Source organism: Vulpes vulpes, chromosome 5 (assembly GCF_048418805.1).
Source record: "Vulpes vulpes isolate BD-2025 chromosome 5, VulVul3, whole genome shotgun sequence".
In the NCBI taxonomy this organism is placed as follows: domain Eukaryota; kingdom Metazoa; phylum Chordata; class Mammalia; order Carnivora; family Canidae; genus Vulpes; species Vulpes vulpes.
Window position 1 is genome coordinate 10,510,941 of NC_132784.1, and position 24,979 is coordinate 10,535,919.

The 24,979-nt window shown below is 43.0% G+C and overlaps 1 protein-coding gene across 6 annotated transcripts in view; it reads right to left on the minus strand.

Annotated features, from left to right (window-relative positions):
* The window catches only part of CFAP221 (cilia and flagella associated protein 221), a 102,049-nt gene that overhangs the window by 26,791 nt on the left and 50,279 nt on the right, over positions 1 to 24,979 (minus strand). For all 6 annotated transcript variants that reach the window (XM_072757558.1, XM_072757560.1, XM_072757556.1 and 3 more), the window contains exons 9-19: positions 22,858 to 22,978; positions 22,662 to 22,773; positions 22,355 to 22,463; positions 19,406 to 19,493; positions 14,690 to 14,779; positions 12,826 to 12,924; positions 9,917 to 10,022; positions 7,308 to 7,441; positions 5,636 to 5,716; positions 4,869 to 4,976; positions 4,649 to 4,780 (exon numbers count right to left, since the gene is read on the minus strand). In XM_072757558.1, the coding sequence (XP_072613659.1) occupies positions 4,649 to 4,780; positions 4,869 to 4,976; positions 5,636 to 5,716; positions 7,308 to 7,441; positions 9,917 to 10,022; positions 12,826 to 12,924; positions 14,690 to 14,779; positions 19,406 to 19,493; positions 22,355 to 22,463; positions 22,662 to 22,773; positions 22,858 to 22,978 (1,180 nt within the window). The remainder of the gene's footprint in view (positions 1 to 4,648; positions 4,781 to 4,868; positions 4,977 to 5,635; positions 5,717 to 7,307; positions 7,442 to 9,916; positions 10,023 to 12,825; positions 12,925 to 14,689; positions 14,780 to 19,405; positions 19,494 to 22,354; positions 22,464 to 22,661; positions 22,774 to 22,857; positions 22,979 to 24,979) is intronic.

Here is a 24,979-nt window from a genome sequence, read left to right on the forward strand (position 1 = left end):
TTTTTAATTTCGGCCTGATTAGGTCTCAATTCTGCAGTAACGAAGTCTCTAGAGTCTTTTATACTTTTTTCCAGGGCCACCAGTGGCTTTATAATTGGACTTCCAAATTGAATTTCTGACATTGTATTGAAATCCAAATTCTGTAACTCTGTGGCAGAGAGTACTGTATCCAGTTCTTTCTTTTGTGGTGAATTCTTCCTTCTAGTCATTTTGTCCAGTGCAGAGTGGCTGTATGAGCAGGCTAAGTCAAGAATATCAATCACAACCTAAGTAAAATACACCCTAGATGATTCTGAAGGGTCAGAGACCAAGAAAAAAAAAAAAAAAAAGAAAAAAAGAAAACAAAAGGACCATTAATGTGAAAAACAAATTTTAAAACAAAGTAATAAAAATAAAAAGCCAAAACCTAAAAACAAAGAAGAAAAAAGAAAAAGAAAAAGAAATAAAGAAAAGAGGAAAAAGAAAAAATAAGGGGAGGAGATGGTGGTGGTGAGGAAGTGGTAGCGGAGAGAGAATGTAGTCTACCTGAGGAGTCCTATAGGGTGATCCTCTTGGTTCTGAGAGTATTTTGTCTGTTAGAAGATGCTTAATCTCACATTTATATAAACCAGCAATACTTATATAAAGCCCCAACATTGACAAAAACATAAACAAGATAAAAGAGGGGGGCAGAATGGGAAGGAAGAGAGAATATAATCTCACAGATTGCAACAGCGCAGTATTCCACTTGGTTCTGGGTGTATGTTGGTTGTGTTTTAGAAGGTGCTAACTTCAACCATTGTAAACCAAAATGAGGCAGAAAAAAACAGAAAACAAAAGAACAAAAACCCCTGTCTCATATATCTACCGAAATTAAATTGAATATGTTGAAGGGAATCCAGAAGTGAAAAATATATATAACACATGTAATTGTAGAAATATTAAAGTCAAAAGGAAAAAACTTAAAAATGAGCTGGTAAAATATTGTAGTTAAGATGGGAAAGGAGAAAAGATATTGGAAGTTCTTAGTTTGATATAAAAATGAGTCATAATGGAAAAGGGGAAAAAAAGGACCTTCTAGTTCTATAAAATATTTTCCCTCAGTCCTGGAGCTATCCAGCACTGCTTGGTCAAGAACTTGCTCTTCCCCTGTCCTTCTAGCTGGTCTTCTGGGGGAGGGGCCTACTGTGCTGATTCTCAGGTGTGTGTACCTGGGGGAGATGGCCCACCCCCTTCTGGGTGCCGGGCTCAGTGGGAGCTGTTTACCCCCTGAGGACTCTATTCCCTGGTGGCCTTGCCTCTCCCAGGCACAAGGCACAAAGAGGAAAAACAGCACTGGCAGCAGCCAGATTTCCAGCTCTGGAGTCAGCTCATCGCGTGTAACCAACTGCAGTCTCCCAGTCGGCACTGGCCTAGGTGCTCCTGGGGCCAGTGTGGTTCACTGATCTGCACAGCTTGGGGGCGCCCAGTGGCAGGAGAGTCCTTGCCATCCTGTGCCTTCCCTGCCTCCACCTTGGTCCAGGGAGAGTGCAGGATTGCCGGCTTTGTCCGCTGGGCGCCCTGGGATCCGGGGCTCTGTGCTGTTGGGCCCGCAGTCCCGGGCCGCCTCTCCTGAAGGGAATGGGGCACAGCCACCTCCATCTGGAGCACCCCACTCCCCCCCACCGTGCGCCACAAATTCAATTTTTAAATACATATGGAGTTAGTAGAGTTATCAATCCCCTCTTGAATAAGATTTAATAGTTAGTGCCTTTTAAGAAATTTGTTCATTTAACCTGTTGAACTTACTGGCATAAAGTTTTTTATAATATGAACTTATTATCTTTTTAATATCTGTAGACTCTTTCATTCCTGATAGTGGTAGTTCATGTCTTTTATCTTTTCCCCCTAATCTGTTAGATTATAGGTTTATCCATTTTATTGATCTTCTCAAAGAACTAGCTTCTCTCTGTTGTTTTCCTTTTTTCTATTTCATTGGTTTTCAGATTAAAGATTCTATTCATTTATTTATGAGAGACACACACAGAGAGAGGTAGAGACACAGGCAGAGGGAGAAGCAGGCTCCATGCAGGGAGCCTGAGATGGGACTTGATCCTGGGTCTCCAGGCTCACATCCTGGGCGGAGGGCAGCACTAAATGGCTGAGCCACCAGGGCTGCCCTCAATCTAATCTTTATTACTTCTCTTCTCTGCTTAGTTTGGATTTCATCTGTTGTTCTTTTTTGAATTTAAAGGGGAGGCTGAGGACATTAAGTTCTACCCTCATTTTCTAATGTAGGTGTATAGCATTATAAATTTCACACAAATTTTTTTGTGCTCTCATTTTCATTAAGTTAAAAATACTTTCCAGTTTTTCTTTTGATGTCTTCCTTGGACAATAGGCTATTTAAAAATATTTAAAATATTTAATTCAGCTTCCAAATTTGGGGGGGATTTTCTAGATATCTTTATGCTATTCATTTTTTATTAAATTTCTTCAAAGTCAGAAAAAATACTTTATATGATCTGGATACTTACAATTTTATTGAGCCTTGTTTAATAGTTCCAAATATGGTCTATCTTGGCAAACCTTCTGTCTATACTTGAAGAGAATCTGCATTCTATTGTTTTGGGGGATAGTGTTCTAGGAATGCCAATTAGGTCAAGTTGATTGATAATGGTATTTAAATCTTTTATATCCTTACTGATTTTCTATTTACTTGTTCTATCAATTATTGAGAGGGAAGTGTTGAAATCACCAACCATAATTGCAGATTTGTCTGTTTTTTTTTCCCCCTTTGCAATTCAATTAGTTTTTGTTTCACGTATTTTGAAGCTCTGGCATTAGGTGCATAAATATTTGGAATTGTTGTGTCCCTTTCATGAACTGCCCCGAACCTTAGGTTCCTAACCTAAGGCATGCTCTAAATATTTGTGGAATTAATGAATTAATAAATAACTGCTGATATTTTCTAAGGAAGTATGAGTGTGACTATGGAAAATTCCTGTAACTCCTCTAGACCAGTTTCCTTACTTTTAGAATGGTAAGGGAGTGGTAATAGATGAATCTGGGGGTGGTGGTGGTGGATAGGAGATTGAAGAGTGTTTTTTAAACCTTGCTGTGCAGAACCCCATGGTTTAGCATGGACATCGTCCTCAGGAGAGCCCCCTACTCCACTGCCATCCCAGCAAGTAAGTGGGACTCTAGGTATCTTATATATTGACTTCCTATGTAAAGTTTCAGGTGACTGGAGGGCTCTTGTACTAAAGGAAGTTTGAAAAGCACAGAGTTAAACATCCTGTGAGGTTTTACCAGCTCCAAGATTCTAAGTCTCCAAGTCCACTCCTCTCAACCAACAAGACTATGAGAAAATGCCTCATGATACCCAATGCAAACATTACAGCTCTCAGTAGGAAGGCAGCAAAATTCAGAGGAAGAGCCCCTGAGGGAAGCAGCCACGAAACAGGCAGCTTTCTGTCCATGGCTCCTGCACTGACTGGTTGAGTGACCTTGAGTATGACCATCAGCATCTCTGTCCACACTAGAGATACAGATTCTCATTTGGAGAGTCTCAAAAAGAGACTTTCTCAATTAGTATTTAAGATTCTCCAGAACTGTGTGTATGTGTGTGTCTGTCTTTAAAAACAGGGATGCCTGGGTGGCTCAGTGGTTGATTGTCTGCCTTTGGCTCAGGGTGTGATCCTGGGGTCCCAGGATCAAGTCCCGCATTGGGCTTCCCACAGGGAGCCTGCTTCTCCCTCTGCCTCTCTCTCCGTGTCTCTCATGAATAAATAAAATCTTTAAAAAAAATAAAATAAAAACATAGACCATAACTTGGGCAATGACTATGGCATTTCACTGGTGATCTCACTGTTACATACAAGCTCATCAGATTTCCTGTCTGGGTTTCATTCATTTGGGACTTGGGTAACAGGAAATATAAGGGTTGGAGGGGGTGTCCCATGAGGGCAGGCTGGCATAAGTGAAGGCCTGGAGGAGGAGGGAAGTGTGTGATGTTTGGCAGAGACTTAGGCAGCGGTGCAGAGAAGGGGGGGGTGGTTCTGTTGTTGGCATCACGCAGGCTTGGATTTAATTTAGAAGGAGATGGGGAGTTAGTGAATGTGGAGCAGGACGGTGGCATGGTTAGGAGGTGCTTCAGGGAAGTTAATTGAGTGTGACTACAGAAACGAAGTGGAACAGAAAATCTATAAGGCAGAAGCATAAGTATGGAAGGGACACACTGCCAAGGATAGAATCAGGGATCAATATAGCTCTGAGTGATGAGGTTTGGGCTGATTTTACTTTCTATTGTGTTTTCTTTTTTCTTTTTTTCTTTCTTATTTTTTTTAACACTCCATATATATATATATATATATATATATATATATATATATGTATGTGTCTATATGCATATATACACACATATATCATATATATAATTATATGACATTAGAAAAGATCATAAAGCTATTGTCATAAACATTAATAAATGCTGAGATTGTTAAAAGGCTAAAGCATTGATATTCTTCAAACAATAAATGCTGGCAAGCAACTTCAAAGGTGAGATACCGTTGAATGTTTGTAACTGCAAAAACAGAAATATATTCCTAATTCATGCTTCTGTTTTCTTATAAAGTAAGTCCTGAAACAGGGGAGCATAGAACACGAGACTTGCTGAGTGGTCACTTACGAATATATAAAGCGGGTCATAATTTGGAGACATGGTTAAGGCGTCAGGTGGTCTCATGCCCAAGACCGAGGCCTTGCCAGGGAGCTGGGGTGTAGAGTCCTGCTTGGGCAGAGTAATGATGGTGGCCTCATCCTGTGAAGGGACCAAGAATTGTGTTAGTCTTGATGTTAGGACAAGAGGGGAAATGTGAGGGCAATTCTTACAGGTGGGGATATATTACCTCCGCCCCTTGCTTCAGAACTCGAGCAAGCTTTTGAGGTTTGTAGCTTGTTGATGACTTCTGGACACAGAATGGCTGATACCCTTTAATTTTGTACTGTTGAGGAACCTAAGGTCAGAGGTCAGAGAAGACAACTGATCGAATGTTCTTAAACACTCATCACCGATTAATGGGATTTAATTCTCAATAGCCACATTTTTGAATTGCATGATGATGATAAAAGGAAAATGACCACCATGTTGTAAACATCACATTGTGGGAACTATTAGTATGTCCAGCACTGGAGGGATGTTAGTACAAGTCCCAGACCTGCTCCAGGTCCCTGTTCTGGGTCCCAGCACATGTGTTGTATATTTGCAATTACTCTCGTGTACCATAGGGCTTCCCTGTAGAAATACATGGAACACTGGTTTGTAAATTTGCAATATTGATATTTTCAAAACCAGGAGTGGCTATAGACATCAAGAAAGGCTGACTAACTTTTGTTCAATTCACCTTGTGTTTTTTCTTAAAATCGCTAATAAATGTAGTTCAGATAGCTTCATGTATGCATAATACATCGTATATCCACAGAGTAAAGATCCTGGTTTCCATAAATCACGTGTGTTATACTTTGCACATACATAAAATAACAGCAGAAAAATACATGTAGTATGCTATGGTGTATAATCTATAATAGAACAAAACTAATAAAATGATATAAATTCAAGAATATTTCGTTTACTTCATAAGAAATCCATTAATTAATATCATATGACAAGTCTGACCTGCAGACTGAGGAAGGAATAACTCTGCTTGATTTGAGTTTCTGAAGATTTAATTGGAACTGGTCCAAGGCCATCAGGAGCCTAAAATGTGGAAATTCAAAAACATTGACACATAATCAATGAGGAGCAAAAGTAGCTGTGTTTCTATTGCCATACATCCTGTAACCTTCCCGTGACCACAGTTTCTACTTGATGTGTAGGGCATGGAGGCAGCGTTGACCAACCTCTCCTCCTTGTCTCATGGTGCATGTGATATGTGATCCCTTTTTATTTTCTACTATTGTGGGTACTGCCACTGACACCCAGAATCCCCTTTAGGCTTAAAGGATTCAGTTCCCCTACTTGGAGGCGTCCTGTTAATGAAAACAATTTTCAAGGATCAGTCCTCTTCAGGAGTTGCCTTGGCTGAAGGGAGCTGCCTCACTGAGGTTATGTGTTCTTCCTAGGGCAGTCTGCCTTCAATCACAAGTTGAAACAAAGGTATAAATATCAGGTCCTCTGACTTCATTCCAGCTTTGGAGCTCCTCATGAGTCCAGGTGAGGCTTTTGTCCAGAATAGCCGTGCTCCTTCTCCCTGTCCACACTGGTTCCCACTGCTTCCCTTCCATAGGGCTAATCTCCAAAGCACTATTTTCCTGCATGCTGTCTGCTTCAGTCATCCAGAGAACCTGGAACAGTGCCTGACATACTATGGATACTCCATAAATACTCTACTTCACCTAATCTAGGACACCATCATTTTTTAAAAAAGATTTTATGTATTTATTCATTCATGAGAGACACACAGAAAGAGAGAGGCAGAGACACAGGCAGAGGGAGAAGCAGGCTCCATGCAGGGAGCCAGACATGGGACTCAATCCCGGGGCTCCAGGATCACACCCTGGGCTGAAGGCAGCGCTAAACCGCTGAGCCACCCGGGCTGCACAAGGACACCATCATTAAAGTAATACGATACATTGCTAGTATGCCGTTGCTTATATGACATTTCCCAAATTCAAAGCCACTAAATATAAAAAGAATTGATGAAATAAAGTATCTATGGAGTGAACTACAAATCTTTATAGACGGGAGTGCTGAGCATTCTTTCATCAACCCTAAGTTGATGAAGAGAAGTCTTTGTAGAACTAAGGCACCAAATGAAACGTGTAAGATGGGAACTCCTCAAAAATAATGAAGTGGGCAGTATTGTGCCCATAGGCAAGAAAATGAACTGTCACATCTCTTGCCAGAGAAAGACAGAACTGTGAGTCTCTTGGGTTGAGCATCAGATCTGGGGGCCACTCTTCTCTGGCATCTCCATTTGCCTTTTATAGGGCCCAGCTGAGCAGGACCTGCCTGCCTAGGCCAGGCCCTCTTAGATTCTCCATCTGCCCTTTGTTTCTCAGGCCCTGTTCCTGGGCTATCAGGATGGGACTCTTGTTGGGTTCCAGGCTGGAAAGCACCCAGCCCAGGTTACCAGGGAGCTCTGCACAGGTGTATCAGGTGCCAGGTAGGTGGCAGTAAATGATCTCTGGTTTCCCACTGATCATGAGTCCCTGGGCAAAGATGTCCGCTTGGAGCTTCTCAGGAGGAAGTGGAAGGACAGAGACTAAGGTAGGTCTCTTGCCTTGATATCTGCCTAACAACCATTTGATGGTGCCCGATCCCTACCCCACAGCCTAACAGCACCCACCAACTCATTGGAGCTCTGAGGAGGACTGTAGGACGGGAAGGCGAAGGGGAGCACTTCCTTAGGTGACACAGAGAACCTGCTGGAGTAATCATCTTGACTGATCTGACCCAGGAGGTATCTGGAAGCATTTTTGTCTGTGGGTGAAAACAAAACAAAAGAGCACTTTTAGGGGAGCTCATGGGGAGTATTTGTATGTGAAACCATCATCTTTATTTGCCACACACCAATCAGTGGGCACTTGCCTCATGCCATTTGGAGAAGAATATATATATATGTGTGTGCATGCATACGGTCCCATTTCTAGTTTTCTTTTGTTCTTTACCCCACCCTTTCCCCAGTTTTTTTTTAAAGAAGATTTTATTTATTTATTCATGAGAGACACAGAGACACAGGCAGAGGGAGAAGCAGGTTCCCTGCAGGGAGCCCAATGTGGGACTCGATCCCAGGACCCCGGGATCATGACCTGAGCCAAAGGAAGATACTCAATCACTGAGCTACCCAGGTGCCCTTCTTCTCCAGTTTTTTTATTTTTTTATTTTTTAATTTTTTAATTTTTTTTTTTTTTAAATTTATGATAGTCACAGAGAGAGAGAGAGAGAGGCAGAGACACAGGCGGAGGGAGAAGCAGGCTCCATGCACCGGGAGCCTGACATGGGATTCGATCCCGGGTCTCCAGGATCACGCCCTGGGCCAAAGGCAGGCGCCAAACCGCTGCGCCACCCAGGGATCCCCGTCTTCTCCAGTTTTTAAAGATTTATTTACTTCCAAAAGCTACAATTCCTAACGAAAGCGTCTCTGATGAATATTCTTTGTCCTTGCCAGTAAAGAAAAAGATGATGTGAGAAAAAGCTCATGAAGACATTTTACAGGGGTCCTTACATAATTCACTGATGAATATTACAATATTTTAAACAAGAATTTCTTCGTTAGAGACATCAATAATGGACATCAAAATAACATAAGAGGAATTTTTAAAAAGCATAATTAAAGAGCAAAAAAAAAATGGCTCTGAAAAACAAAATACCCATCTAGATCTTGCAAGGGAGGAAGAAGAGGAACAGGTGCTCAGGGTCTGAGCCTGGGCACCAGAGCTCCACCTTCTCTTGGAGCTGTGTGGATCCTGTGCCCTGGACATGGTTTGGGGGCACTGTTTATGAGGAGGGACAGGGTCCCACTGTCATGCTCAGTGGCTGCTGGGTGTGTTCACAGTGAAGGACTAGACAGGCTGCTTACCCTCTATAGGACTCTAAGCCCTGCACCTGCTGCCCCCCAGCCCACTCCTTTGGTCCACCCTTCCATGATGAAGACCAGCCCGCCCCTTTTTGTGATGAATGGCAAGTCTTTTTTTGCCTCTCATGATGGACTCAATAAACAGCACTGGATCAGGCTGAAAAACACCCCAAGAGCATTAAAATACAATAAAATGTTTTGAAAAAAGCACCCATATAGCTCTTGAAAGAGAGGAAGAATGAAGAGCCAGGCTCAGGGGTTCAGGCTAGGGAGGGCAGGAAGGGCTTGGAAGGACTGGCGCCAGCCTGTGGGTCTGCATACGAGCTGCAGTGTGAAGAAGATGGTGATGGGAGCCCAAACAAAAGCCATTGAGAGTGTGCCTCTGATGGCTTAGCCAACCCAGGGCATCCAAGGACTGGAATTACTTTAAGTAGCGAAGATAAAATGAGATAAGAAGCTTTACATGCAGGACACCTCCATGGCTCAACTGGTTGAGTGGCCAACTCTTGATATCAGGGCTGAGAGTTCAAGCCCTGTGTCGGGCTCCATGCTGGTCATGAAGTCTACTTTAAAAAAATAAAAATAAAGCTTTACGTGCAAGTGCTAAATTGTGACAACACTCAACGCAGCCAGTCAGTCAACAAGTATGAATGTCGACCATCCTGGTCTCTCTGGTGTTGAGAGAGAACTGAGGGCACGAAACAAGAGGTCAAACCACAGCCAAACTTCACAGATTTCACAACTTGGCTGGGTCAGCTGGCTCAGCTAACTATTGGTTCGGCAGGCATTTCAGCCAACCTGGCATGGAGGTCTGAATCATGTCCTGGGCGGTAGGCTTGATGGCAGCCCCCCTTCCAAGAGGTACACATTCTGTCCCCTGGAAGCTGTGACTTTGTTACCTTCCACGATCAAAGGGACCTTGCAGGTGTGAGTAGGTTAAGGTTCTTGAGATTGGGAGATTATCTTGGGTCATCCGGGTGGGCCCAATGTTGTCACAGAATCCTTGTGAGGGGAAGGCAGGAGTGTCAGGGTCAGAGGAGATGTGACAAATGAAGCAAGAGGTCAGAGTGATGTGAGGAACGGGCCTCCAGAAGCTGGGAAGGCCAGGAACAGACCTCCAGAAGGAGCCAGCTCTGCTGGCAGCTTGATTTTTAGACTTCTGACCTCCAACAATATAAGATCATACATTTGTACTGTCTTAAGTCATGAAGTTTATGGTGATTCATTACAATGGCCACTAAAAAAAAACCCAACAAGGACCTAATAGATGTGATTTACGAAAATGTTTTACGTCTATGCAGCTAACTTTATTATACAGAAAAGTTATGCTCAGAGGACTTAGGGTCAAAGCTTTGCTGCCCTTGGCAGCCGTGCTCTACCTGTTACTAGAGACTGTCTTCCTTGGCTCAGCTTTCTGATTATGGCCTCTTTGTCTATATTATGAATAGCAGTCAGCATACTGAGCAATCTTCGATGAACCATGATCTGGAATTAGAAGAGATGATTTCAAATTACTAATTGGCACATGTTCATTTTGACATTCAGTTTGATTCACTTTCCCCAGCCACGGCTGAGCCCCCTGCTCTAAGCGAGAATTCACAGGGGCAGTGGCACACTGCCCTAAACTGAGGCCATGGGGACTTCAAGGTCTTGGCAATGTTGACCGGCCTGGATACAAAAAAAGACGGAGTTGTCATCTGGCCTTGTCCCGCCCAATTTATGAGCCCCATTTTTCTATTTCCAGAGTGGAAAGACTGACTAGTTCCACATTCCTTCTTTTCAGTGTATCTGAATTATAATGCTCCCACCGTGTTATTTTCAAAGTGGAGGGACCAAATAAATGGATGATTCCATAGGACTAGGGCTGTGGATCATGGGCGATGCTAACTGTATACCACTGGGCTTTGCACTCTGAATGCATGCTGCTGGAAGGGACTGCTATCTGTGCACGAAGCTGTGGCTGAAAGGACCATTCCTTCCACAATTAATACCACTTTCCATCCTGTCAGGGACTCTCATTTAACAAATAAATAGTATGAATTGCCAATGCTGTGACCAGTTCTGTTCAAGGCATTACAGATACAGTGAGATCAAACAATTGCCCTGCTGTACCCAACTGTGTGTGTGTGTGTGTGTGTGTGTGTGTGTGTGTGTTGGTGAGGGGTGGTGGTGGTTTACAATAAACATTTAAATGAATCAACAAGATAACTACCATGAAGAAAAGAAAAAAGAGTAAATGCATGAGGGCATGCCAGAGGGGCTGGAAAGGGGGGTGGTCTGGCCACTGATGCAAGGGTAATTAGCGAAGACCTCACTGAGGACATGAGGTTTGATCTCAGACTTGAATGATGAGGAGAGAATGATCTAGGGAAGGGAATTCAGAGCAGAGGGGGAGCAGCAAGGATGAAGATTCTGTTTCAGGAAGAAATGAGATATGTCTAAGGGACAGAGAGAAGTCCAGAGTGGCCTGTGCCCTTGAAAGAAGCTGTGCACTTCATTCCAACTGCAATGGGAAGGCTTTGGATGGTTTTACCTGGGAGGGGTATCATGGCCTTTCAGCCCTGGGAATACTGCTCCAGCTGCCGTGTGGGGACTGGAAGCAGAGAGAGCCATTGCACTGGCTTTGTGCCACCTCTATCCACCACTTTCTTCCCCATGCTGAGCATCTTGTGGCCACCTCTGCTCTACACATGCAGCCCATGCAGACAGGGCCTCAGCAGGGACATGGTCCTACAGGGCAGGTCACACCAAACAGCAAGTTCTGCCTCTCTTCCCCTTAGACTGTCCTCAGTCCAGACCGAAAACACTGCTTGAAGGATAACTTGTAACATAAAATTTGGAGTCCCTTGTACATATTCACCCAGTTAATCTTCACAACAACTCTGTGGGACAGGTCTTATTGTGCTCCCCAGTTACAGAGGAGGAAACTAATAGAGGTTATATAACTTGTCCAAGACCAGAAAGTTCATAAGTGGCATCAAGGATTAGGGGCAGGCAGCATGGCTCCAGAGTCCAGATCTCAACCACTGTTCTCCCCGGCTTGAGGTGTGGCTTTCCTCCTCAATGTGGCCACACTCCAGTGGCCGGGACAAGAGATCTACAGGCAGTATAAGATGCAAGAAGCACCACGGGGATCTCTGGGAGCTAACACTTACAGGGGCTATTTCTTAGAAGAAAATAAACTTCCACTGGCCCAAAGAACAAGTGTGCACTGATGAAGGGGAGATGGAATAGCTTCTCAGTTGAAGGGTGAGGAGCAGAGACACAGGTTTGTAGCAGGGAATAGGCTTGTGTGTTTGGAAGAAGATGAGGACTGGGACAACACAAAAGGTGGAGGTGAGAAGTTGCGGGGTGTAGCACGTGTAGCTGAAGCCAGACCAGGGAGTCATTTGACACCTTTCATTTTTTATGCCCATTGCAGGAAGCCATTGGAAGCTCTAACAGGCTGGGGGGAAAAAAACCTGAAAGTGAAAAAGGCATGGTAGTGAAATCACATGACTTGAAGCCTTAAGACTGGATGAGACACGATCCCACAGGAATTCTCAAGTATTCTCTCTAGAACTAACTGATCAAAATCCCATTATGCTAGAGTTTCCATGTGACCCAGCAATTCTACTCCTATGTATGTCCCCAAGAGAATTGAAAACACATGTCCAGAAACATGTACATGAATGTTCATAGCATTATTATTCATAATGGCCAACAAGTGAGAACACCACAAATGTTTCAGCTGATGAACAGATACGATATGGTGTAATCACACCTGATGGGATCCAACCATAAAAAGAAATGAAGTTACAACATGGATGAACCTTGAAAAGAAGCCAAGTGGAAAGAGCCAGTTACAAAAGGCAATGTGCTGTATGATTCCATGCATATGAAATGTCCAGAAGAGGCGACTCCATAGAGATAAAAAGCAGATGAGTGGTTGCCAGGGACTGGAGGATGGAGAGGACCTGCTAATGGGAACTAGCTTTCTCTTCACGGTGATAAAAAATATTCTAAGATTAATTGCTGAATCTCTGTGTTGTATATGCCTGAAACTGATATAACAGCATAGGTCAATGACAGACACTTCAATAAAATTTTTTTGAATGTTCTAAAGTTAGATCATGGTGATGGTTGTACAACTCTGTAAATATATTAAGAACCGCCAAATTGTGTGCTTTACAATAGTGAATTTTATGGTAAGTGAATTATATCTCAATAGAGCTGTTAAGATTCATTGTTTGATTCCTTGTGAAGAGGACCAAACAAATTAAAATTTCTGTCTGGTGCTGGGACTCACCTTGCGTGCTGCTTGTTGAAACCGCCTCTGCGCCCTAAACCTGTTGGCCCAAATATTATTAATGAGTGGGTCAAAATTAGGATGGAATTCCTTGATTTTCTGTGAAAATGGAACACAGGCACATCTTAGATTTAAATTTTAACTCCAGGTATGAGCACTTAACAAAAATGTTTTAGAGTCTGATCCTAAATCAAGTTATTATTTATTTGTTCTGACATGCATGGAATGAGCATTTATTCATCACTTTTGGTGTACATAGCAGTATAGGGAATCCTTCTTGTGTGGGGGTACCAAAAGTGGGATTTGAGATTTGGGTTTTAAGAAATCGACAGTGTGGTTAGAGAAGCTCAAGCAAACACATGCAGCCCTGAAGAAGAAGAAGAAAGTCATAGTGAAATCAGTCCTACGTGGTGGGTGCTGGCACTGCCTACATAAGCGAGAGGAGCAGACCCTATGATCCCCACTTCGCTCACCCCTGCCTGGGATCACCACCTTGTGCCTGCGTATTGTGGCACTGGGTGCATAGACTGTGGAGGAACTGACGCCTGTGGGTATACTAGGGCCAGCCAGAGCCTCAGGCACTGTAGGTGCTTCAGAGAGAAGCAATATGAAGAAAAAGGCATCAAAAGTGAATTAGGGGCATCTTGGTGACTCAGCTGGTCAAGTGTCTGCCTTTGGCTCAGGTCATGATTCCAGGGTCCTGGAATTGAGCCCAGAGTCGGATTTCCTGCTCAGCTGGGAATCTGCCTCTCTCTCCCTTTGCTCCTCCCCCTGTTTGTGCTCTGTCTCTTGCTCTCTCTCAAAATAAATAAATAAAATCTTAAAAAAGAAAAAAAGCAAATTAGTCTTTTGAGATGCCTGGGTGGCTCCATTGCTGAGCATCCAACTCTTGATTTCAGTTTAGGTCATAATCATTGGGGTTGTGGGATTGAGCCCTGCATGCATCAGGCTCCACACTCAGTGGGGAGTCTGCTGGAGATTCTCTCTCTATCCCTCTGCCTCTGCTCATGTGCACACACTCTCTCGCTAATAAATAAATAAATAACCTTTAAAAAAAAGAGATTAGTCTCACATTGGCACATGCAGTGGGCTAGAGGGGAGAGGGAGGAGGGGCAGATACATGAATAAACAATCTGTCCGATTAGTTGAGGGCAAGACATGAAGGCTGAACTCAGGTGCGGCTTTGTGCAATAGCTACAGGCAAGACTTTGTGGCCAGATTAAACGTGGGAGAGAAGAAAAGAGGTAAAAAAAATTTCAGATGTGACAATCCCAGAGATGAAAATTGAGAATGATGGGGTCAGAGGGACATCAGGAAGAATTTTGTCACTGTTACAATTAAAGATTGGGGTTTTAACCAGATATTATCACATGACAGAGGACTCTGATGAAGGGGCCACTGTTCCCATTTTATTTTTGGGACACTGGGTTTTTCCCAGGTCCCAAATCTGTAGGAGAGCTAGGTCTCTGCTTCTGGCTTCCTGTTGTATATCCTGCCCTCCAAGCCAGGGGACAAGGAACAGAGGCCCAAGGACCCACCAGGAGGACCTGCAGACAGAGGCTTGGAGAGCAAAGGAAAACAAGGAGACCAAGAAGGAGAAAGTATACAGGCAGAAAGGAGAAGCCAAAGAATTTAATGCTATTGATTTCAGGGGAAACATTAATAATGACTTTTGATGCCTCACTTGCAAATATATAGTAAAAAACATTCTGAAAATACAAATGAAAATGAAAATGTAAATGCAAATTAAAACTTAGTAAACATCTCTTGGTAAAAGCATGTCTATAAAATTGTTTAGTGTTTTAAAAATAAGCACATAAAGGGCTGCCAATAATTAGCTCCCAAATAAAGGAAAGTTACCTACTTCTTCTAGGTTGTGAACAACACGTTTGTGGTTGACTTCTGTCGTGAGGCGCTGAAATTCCTCATCCAAAACAGGATCTCCCCTATCTAGCTGGGTTTTTTAATCATTGAAAATATTAAAATTGCATACAAATACACACAACTGTTTATCTCTTTAAAACTGATAGAAACCCATCAAAGGATTGGCCACATCCACCCATGAGGTCTGGTTGGGAGTGGGTGACAAGGTTAAAGTGACCACTGTAATTAAATTCACTGTTTATATATAGGGGATTGTTGCAGACACATGGATTCAGCACTTTATTTTCATAACCAGGGGACAGTGGCTCTAGAAATCATTTCCAAGCCATTAAAAATTCACAGAAAAGATTTTAAGAAACTGAGTAACCATGGGAGTGGATTGATTTAATTTAAAAGAAACTTCTCAGTAATGTTTCAAGCTCTTCAGAGCTGATTATCCCAGGATGGGGTTTAACAAAGGCGCGGAATTCCTGCCCTCTCCTGGGTGATGTAGCTGGATCAGGGTCTGCCCCTTCTCTGGAGTAAGTGTCCTCTCACAGGCTGCTCCCCTTCCCCACCTCTGGCTTCCCCGTGCCTCCTCTCCCACCCCCCAGCTCTCTCCTATTCCCCCAGAGCCACGAGCCATGGGACACTCCCCTCCAGGCTGGCTGGCTGGGCTTGGATTGGTGTCTACGTACACCTGCCTCCATGGAAAAGGGGACCATATATGCTGCAAGAGCTTGGTTTGTTTTTAACCTGTGGTTTTTATTACTTGTTTGTTAAATTATTTCCAAATATAGCTTGGCTTGTATGTATGCTGTTCATGGTCCATTTTTAAAACACTTAACTGGAAGAAATCTATTCTGGTCACTACATTAACAAGAGAAGAGAGTTCTATTACGGTCACCAGGTGGTGAGCTGTCTAGGTCTGATTAGCACACTTCAGGGAGTTGAGTCTGAGACCGTGGACTTTTGCCTCAAAGTGTAGATTTTGTGGGGAGAGACTCAGACATCCACCACCACTGAAATTAAACAACTTAGAAAAGGGATTGGGGGATGCCTGGGTGGCTGAGCTGTTGAGCATCTGCCTTTGGCCCAGGGTATGATCCTGGAGTCAAGTGATCGAGTCCCACATCGGGCTCCCTGCAGGGAGCCTGCTTCTCTCTCTGCCTATGTCTCTGCCTCTCTCTCTCTCTCTGTGTGTCTCTCATGAATAAATAAATAAAATCTTAAAAAAAAAACATTACAACAAAATACTTAAATCCTCTGTCTCTAACAAAACAGTTTTCAAAAAAAAAAAAGGGATTGGCAAGGTAGTTAGCTAGAAGAGAGAGGAGGGTGAGTGAGGTCTTATATCTTTATCAAGGCTCTATGTATTTATGATGAATGTTCTAGAATTTACCATCACTGGTCATCTCCTGAGTGAAAGCCCATCATCCCACTGTAACGCCCACACCTGCCACTTCTTCCACATGCCCTGGGCCTCCAGGTGTTCCTTGCCACTGGGTCACCTGCCAGGATTCAGATGCCTGATGAAATCTCCCAGGCACACAGAATACAGTCTCTGTAACACTTGCTATCCATCTGCACTGGGGCTCGTCCTTTCCTGCTTCCCATGGGCACCTCTGCAAATGCTCACTCCTCTCTGCAGGCCTCTCTCCAGCCCCTGCTCCTGGCTATCTCTGCAGCTGGGTTGGCTTCCTGGGCCACCCAGAAGGACAAGGCCACAGGCAGCCTTCAACAGCTCCCTCTCTGCATGCAAATCTGACTACACCATGGTCCCTTCTCCTGGTTAGTGTCAACCTTTCTCTCCAACCATGGCCTACTCCCAAACTTCTTCAGCCTTTTCCTCTGTGATTGCTCTTTGCCCTCAACATACAAATATTCTCAAGTTTTCCAACTTAGAAAACCCCCTCCTTGACACCTCAGCCCCCTCTAATGGTCCATGTCCTGACTCTTCACCCCCAGTCATCTCAACTTCTCAAGAAACCATCTATTCACTTCCATGCATTCCGAGCCATGGCAATTTGGCTTTTTACCTTCTCCTGTTTCCTAGGATTGGTATTGCCAAGGCAAACAAGGGCTTCCAAGAGGCCAAACACATCATGTGCTTCTCAGGCCTTCCTTGCCATCCTGGATCCCTCCCCATCTGCTTTTTCAGTGTCATCCAGTTCTCCTGACACCACCTCCTCTGACTATTTCCCTCCTGTCTCCTTCATTGTCTGCTGCTCTCCCCTCAAATCATCCCTATCAAAGCCAGGTTCTCTGGCTTTCCCACCTTCAGCAGCCCTTCCTTGCGCCATTCACTTTCCCCAGGTCATGGCACTGTTCTGTGTTCTGTGTCATGTCTCTGCTGAGGTAGACTTGATCCTGTCATCCACCTGGATGCCCTCCAGTCCCCCCAGATATAATATGTCCCACATTTAACTTTTCGTCTTCCCCTGTCTTGTTTTTAAGATTGTATTTATTTATTTGAGAGAGAGAAAGAGCAGAGCAAGAGAGAGAGCACAAGTGGGAGAAGGGGCAGAGGGAGAAGCAGATGCCCTGCTGAGCAGGGAACCCAATGTGGGGCTCTATCCAAGGACTCTGGGATCATGACCTGAGCAGAAGGTAGAGGCTTAACAAACTGAGCCACCCAGGGGCCCCACCCCCTTCTTTGATATTAGGAATCTCATTTAAAATCGCCAGCATGGACCCAAGCTGGACACCTAGGAATCATCCTATCCTCTCCCTTTCTTTACTCCTCAGTCACTGCACTTGGCACATTTTAAATTGTCTCTTAATGTTTCTGTGCCCCTTCTGGACTGTGGCTTCTTGAGGGCAGGGATGGTGGCTTATTCACTAGCACAGAGTCTTACAGACAAAGACCCCTCATTAAATACACTTGCAAAATAAACACACAGTTGGGTTTGCCTGTTGACCAAATGCTGGCAATTCCAGCCTTCACTGTCACATTGACCTGGTCATCCCACGTTTGTGTCACCTTCATCTTTAAAACAGCTAGAAAATATCATCCCATTGTGGGGTGGACAGAAGACTTAATATTTTGTTTTAAAAAGTCAAATGCCAGCAAATGGCACTACAATCAAACTAAATTTAAATGCCAATCTAACAGGTGCCTTCCCTAAATGCTAAGATATACTAATGTAATCATCCTATATTCTTTCTTTTGTCTCTTACAAAAAATAAAGAAATGCAAGATAAATTTATTCAAATATCTGATCTGGACTCAGAAAGAAAATCTAGAGAGGGCATCTGGATGGCTCAGTCCATTAAGCGTGTGCCTTCAGCCATTAGCTCAGGTCAGGATATCAGGGTCCTGGGATTGAGCCCTGCATTGGGCTCCCTGCTCAGCAGGGAGTTTCCTTCTCCCTCTGATTCTGCCCCCGGCTCTTGTACTCTTTTCTTCTCAAATGAACAAATAAATTTTTTTTAAAAAAAGAAAAAATCTAGGAAGAAAAGGGTATTCTATATGAGAAATATATTCATATCCAACAAGATCCCTATTTTCCCCCAATCTCTCCTACCCAATGCCGCCTCTGTGTGTAGCTTACACACAGCTTACACTCTCAAGCTTAAATATGTGTATTATGGTTGAATTATATCCCTCTGAAATTCATATGTTGAAATCTTAACTCCTAGTCACATCTTTGAAAATAGTTTTCGAAAATGTAATCAAGTTAAAAGGAGGTCATAGGGTGGACCCTCCTCCAATGTGACTGGTGTCCTATAATTTATAAGTGGAAATTTGGAAAAGACAACAATGTGAAGGCACAGGGAAAAGATGGTCTACAAGTCAAGAAGACAGATCAGTCCCTTATATCTCTTGGAAGGAACCAACTCTATCAGCACCTTGGTCTTAAGCTTCTAGAGTGGTAAGAAAATATATTTCTGTTGTTTACACCACCCAGTCTATGGTACACTTTGTTATGGCTGCCCGAGCAGACTAATATGATATGGGATGATTCTGCAAGTCCTACCCTGCAAGTTCTACAAAGGCTGAACCCCTGAGACAGGAAGCCCAAGCCAAGCCCTATCTCCTCTGGCCCATGTGTGTCCTGTGCTCCAGTGACTATGGGCCTGTCCCCAGTGTCCCCTGCCACCTGCCCTCAGGGAACAAGGTCTCTCACACCGTGGTGAGGTTGGGAGTGTGGCACTCTACCTACCATTACCATCTCCACCCTCCCCTCTCTGAGCCCACAGTTACTGCCTTGGGAACCCTGCCATGGTCCCTTCCCCTCAGTCAGTTTCCAAACCCCTGCTCAGCCCTCTTGTGTGTCTCTGACTTAGAACTTTTGTCTGGCTCTGGCATCACTCCTGGTCACTGTCTTTGGGTCCCTCTTACTTTCATGCCCTGCAGATCATGGGATAGGTGTACATCATGGCCAAAATTCCAGCCTGAATTCGAGGCATTCCCCTCCCTCTGAATTGAATGCCTTTGTCCTTTTACTACCTTTCAAAATCATACCATATCTTCCAGGAAGTTTTCCGTTCAGATGAGCTCTCTCTCTTATCTGGCTTTTGACACCCCACAATACTTAGTACAGGTCTCTTGTGACATCTACAGCCAACCTTGATTTACAGTTAACAATTGTCATCAGCCTCCTCCCCTCCCAACCGAACTATGTTTTCTTTCTTCTGATGTGGCATGTTGCATATAGCAGGAATTCAGACTATTTAGTGCAATCAATATCATCGAATTGGCAGTGATTCTGACCTTATATTTGGCGTTTTCTCTTTGCCGTTGTTCAGTGAGGTCTTTTCTAAATTTAAAAGACATATGATCTTTACCAAGGTGCACCTGCCTGGAGAGAAAAAAAAAAAAACTTCCAGCTTCCAAAACCCGTAAGAATACCATGGTCAATTTGGAGATGGAGTATCTTGTTGATTCTCCACAAAGGGTGCTGAGGAAGGGTGTTGAGATTCTGGAGGAGGGCCATGGGGGAGAGAAGATGTAGAGACTACAGTAGCATAACTGACATGAAGACTGTTCTACAAAAGGAAGCTTCTCTTCTAGCCATGCATACTGAATATGTATAAGTTAAAAAAAATCTGGATTATCAACATCACTAGTCATTAGGGAAATGCAACTCAAAACCACAATGACTGATGTGCTACATTACACCCACTAGGATGGTGATGATGATGATGATGATGATGATGATAAGAGTGAAGGAAAAAAACAGGCCTTGCCAAGGATGTGGACAAATCGGAACGCTGTACATTGCTGATGGGAACATAAAAGGGTGCAGCCACAGTGGAAAACAGTCTGGCAGTTTCTTAAAAAGTTAAACATATAGTTACCATATGACCAAGAAATTCCCCTCTTATGTATATACCCCAGAGAACTGAAAAGATATGTTCACACAGGAACTTGTATGTAAATATTCACAGCAGTATTATTCATACTAGTCAAAAAGTGAAAACCACCCAAATGTCCATCAACTGATAAATGGGTAAACAAAATGTAATATGGCCGTGCAATGGAGTAGTATGCAGTCATAAAAAGGAATGAAGTCTTGATAGATGCTATGATGTAGATAAACCTTCATATCACATTAAAGAAGCCAGTTACAAAAAGGCCCCCTAGGTATATATGATTCCATTTATTTGAAATGTCTGGCATAGGCAAATCTATGGAGATATAAATCAGATTGGCAGTCATCAAGGGCTGAGAGGGGAGAGAGGAACTGGGAGTGACTGTTTAATGGATGTGGGGTTTCCTTCTGGAGTAATGCAAATGTTTGGGAATCGAGTGGTGGCGATGGTTGCACAATCCTGTGAATATACTAATAACTTCTGCATTGTACACTCTAAAACGGTTAACAGGGTGAATTTTGTGCTTGGTGAATTTGACCACAGTTTAGACAACTCTAGTATATAATATATCAATCATGAAGCCTGGCACATGTTCAAAATAAATAGTAGCTATGGTTTTAAAAGGGGAGAAGTTGTCTGGAGAACTGTTTGACCGAAGCAAACTAGAGAGACTTGGAAGCTAAATACAAATTGTCTGACCTTTGTTTGGATGCTGGATTCTTCTCCAAAAACAAACCAGCCAAAAGTACAGATAGAAAGGGCATTATTGAGACAATCAGGTAAATCTGCATATAGGCTGGAGATTATAATGTCATGGCATCAACACTCGATTTCTTAGCAGTGATTATGGTAATGTCGGAGCATGTCCTAGTCTTAGGAGGTACGTGCTAATGTGTCTAAGAGCGAAGCTTCATGATGTCAGCAACTTACTTTCAAATGCTTCAAAAGCAGGTGTGTGTGAAGTGTGCATTTGTGTGTGTGTGTGTGTGTGTGTGTAGACAGGGGAAATATATTTGGCATAATGTCAACAACTGGTGAACCTCTGTAAGTGTATATGGGTGTTACTGGCAGGTTTCAAAAGTTTTCAACAACAACAACAAAAAAAGTTTTCAACAGGGATCCCTGGGTGGCACAGCGGTTTGGCGCCTGCCTTTGGCCCAGGGCGCGATCCTGGAGACCCGGGATCGAATCCCACGTCGGGCTCCCGGTGCATGGAGCCTGCTTCTCCCTCTGCCTGTGTCTCTGCCTCTCTCTATCTCTCTGTGACTATCATAAATAAATAAAAATTAAAAAAATATATTTAAAAAAAAAAGTTTTCAACAAAAAAAGTCGGGGGAGAAAATATTCAGTGAATAACCCAGCAATCAAAACTGAATTTAGGCTGTGATTTCAGGTGTGTTACAAAGAAGCACAGGAGGAAGGAAATACACCAGTGTTAAAGTGGTCATTGCGTTACAGCAGATTTTTTTTTCCCTTCTCTCCATTTAAAAATATTTTTTTTTCAGGTTTCCTACAATGACATTGTGACCATTTTTTTTTTAAATAATAGGGAAAGAGTATTTTAAGAAATGATCTGCAGTTACTTGGGATACTTCCCATTTACCCAGGGCCAGACCATGAACAAAGGCTGTTGCGGAGGAGAAGGTACTTCTATGAGGAACAAAGGCCACTGTCCTGTGCTAGCAGGGTGGCTGGGGGACACCTGTGAAGGCCTGGGAGGTCGGTGCATATTCTTTCTGTGCAGAAATGTAGAGGTGGGGCATGGGCAAGGGGCCTCTCAAAGACTCCTTCTAAGAGTCTCTTTTTCAGCTCACGAGTTTCTAAAGTTTACTTCAGTGAAATCTCTGTGTGTGGATGCATCTGGTATGATCCAGTAGGACACTGTGGATAGGGCTGCCTTTTGACTGCAGGAACACAAGACAGAGAGAGGTCTCACGGCTGAGTTTTGGAACATCCCCCGGGAGCCTCGCCCACCCCAGCCTGCTCGGCTGGGCTCCCCAGAGACACTGGGGGCACACAGCCCAGGGCACAGGGGGCTGGGGCGGGATTTGAGGCACCTGGGGAGAGACGGGGTGCTGGTGGCAGTGGCCAGCAGGGAGCAGTGTCCTGGTGTCTCCCACAGTTCACTCTGGTTATGCCACTGTCTGGTGTCACTTAGGCAAGAACATAGCTTGGTCACAGTGATTTATGCCCAATGGAAACTTCTAAGGTCCGTTGGAGGAGAGGGAATAATCAAACTTTTCAAAGGGCATAAAAAGCTATTATGTTTCATCGTGTCTCATGTATAACAAGCCATTACTAAAAACACTGTCCTGTCCCTTGGTATAAATAATTGCTCAATATTTACCACTTAAGGTGATTTTCAATCTCTTCATAAGTGTCGTGTCTGACTTTCTGTTCAAAGAGTGCTTCCTTCATCTGTCTTGTTTTTGAAATCTCGTGGCCTTGGTCCAAGACTGAGGGCAGGAGCAAACAATGATTATACTAGTAATCAAATCAGAATCATTTGCTGAGAGAAAAACACATTTCTAATGGCAAAACATAACAGCAGTCTAACTCAGTTTTGCTGTTGTTGTTCATAAATAGTAAATGTGACAAGCAATAATTCTTTCCTGTTCTGCCAGCGGCTGATTTATAATGGATCAACTTGTTACCTTCTCTTAATTCTTTAATCTTCAATTTTCCTGGTTCTTGGTTTAAAACAGTTGCGACAGCAAATGGATTCGATAAATCTACCGGAAATCTCAGGTTCTGATAGTCAATTTCCTGAGACCAAAATCAGGAGGGAAAATTCATTATTTTGCTTCTCTATCCTTCCTTCCATCATGCTGAGAATAATGCCCAGGTTACCTTAATCTTTGGAGGCTTTAGTTTTTGTGGCATTCGCTGAAAATGTATCTGTGTCATCGCCTTTTCTGGAGGAACGTCCACTCTTTTAGAAAGAGCATTTAATCTTTCAAATTCTTCTAATCTATAGTTTAAAACAGGTATTAAATTACTATATGTTCCAATAACTCAAGGTTCCTATTTTTTAAGGCTTTTTCTTTTTAAGCAATCTCTGCACCTAACATGGGGCTCGAATTTACAATCCTGAGATCAAGATTCGCATGCTCTACTGAATGAGCCAGGCAGGTGTCCCACAAGGTTCCTATTTTTATGTTCCTTCTGATAATATCATAACTTTCGGTCTGTTAATGACTATGTCTAAATGAAAAATAAATCTGTGTGCTAAAACAGTGGTCTACTAAAATCAATGTAATGTCTATACCAGAGTGTAATCCTCTATGTCAAAATAGTCTACCAGCGGCTGCTATTCCTCACCTTCTCAAAGAACATAACAAGTGGACAATGTGACATGCTGAAAAATGCTCTCCTGGTCTAGTGTTATTCATTTCTAGGCTGTTGGTTTTCAATAGCTAAATCTACTACATTGAAAAAATCTTATAATGATTTATGCTCCTAGTAAAAGCATGATTATGCCCACTGTTTATAGTAAGATCTTTTTAAAAAGTGGCGCAGATTAACGAAAACTGACTTTGGACATATGGAGGTATAGACAGTGCTACTACCATGCCTAGAGAAATTCCTGGAGTTATTTATTATGAGCTGTAGTAGAACTACATCATGTTCAATGCCACGAAGCACTTCCTTAAAGGAGAATGTGTGAACACTTGTTTTGCAGGATTACATATGTCCATTATATTACAGAAATAAGAATACACCAACATTCATTCATTCTGATGAATGAACATTCGCTGAACACCTACTGAACAGGCTCCACTGCACAACATAGGGGATATGCCAGCAATCTCGAACTTAAGGTCGCCTATGTAAGAGTACCCTGAAAGCTCAATGCCCGAGAGAATGTGTCCTTTGATGAGATACATACTGACCAATAGGCTATGATGTGCAGGGCAGAGACACTGGGTTATGGAAGTGGCTGTGGCCCAGCATCCACACCTCATCAGAGCTTACTTACATCACCTCTGCTATAAATATTGGGAAATTACAAAAAATTTTTGAAGGTGTTAAAAAATTAAGTTCCTTAGGCACCTGTATGGCTTAGTCAGTTAAGGGTCTGCCCTCAGCTCAGGTCATGATCTCGGGGTCCTGGGATCAAGCCCCACATAGGGCTCCCTGCTCAGCGGGGAGTCTGCTTGTCCCTCTTCCTCTGCCCCTCCCCTCGCTCACACTATCTCTCTCAAATAAATAAAAATATTTTTAAAAATTAGATTAAGGAATCTAATTGCTGATAATGGAAATGAAGGGGTCTAAGAAAGTGATAAATTGTAATAAGGAGTTACTCATGGAACTTGAGTAGGTCCCTCACACACCATATTCTGAAACAACAACAAAAAGAAACCTGTGAAACTTTCAGAGAACACGTGGCTAGGATAATTTTTTTCCTTCGTGGTGCAACTCATATGTTACAGTACTATGCACAGTCTGGGGAGACATGCAGGTCTTGAGATGTAGTCCTTGCAAACATTAAGACTGCACTAAATGAGATGAACTGAACTCCAGCTGGGTGACCAATAATAGTTTAGAGATAGTGTATGTCTGCATTTGCAGGGGGCTTCTTCCAGCTTCTACCAGACAACGCTCTCGTATATTTAAGAACATGTCTGTGGGAAGCAAAAATCCCACTCAAGTGATGTCCTTAAGAAAACTATTTGTATATTGCAGCATATGATGTGACATGGTAAATAGCATTTTCTTGGCCAGTTATCTAATACCAGAAAAATTACTACTGTCTTTTATTCATATCCAATGCTGCTTGTTTATTGCCAGAATTAGTTTATATTTACCAAGGTTACTTGCAGGATTTGGGTTCAGCAGGTCACACTAACATTCTATAGTTGATTTAGGCTGCTTTGAATTTTTAGGAACAAAATCATAATATAAATATATAATAACATTGGGTGTTATACTATATGTTGGCAAATTGAATTTAAATTAAAAAACATATAAT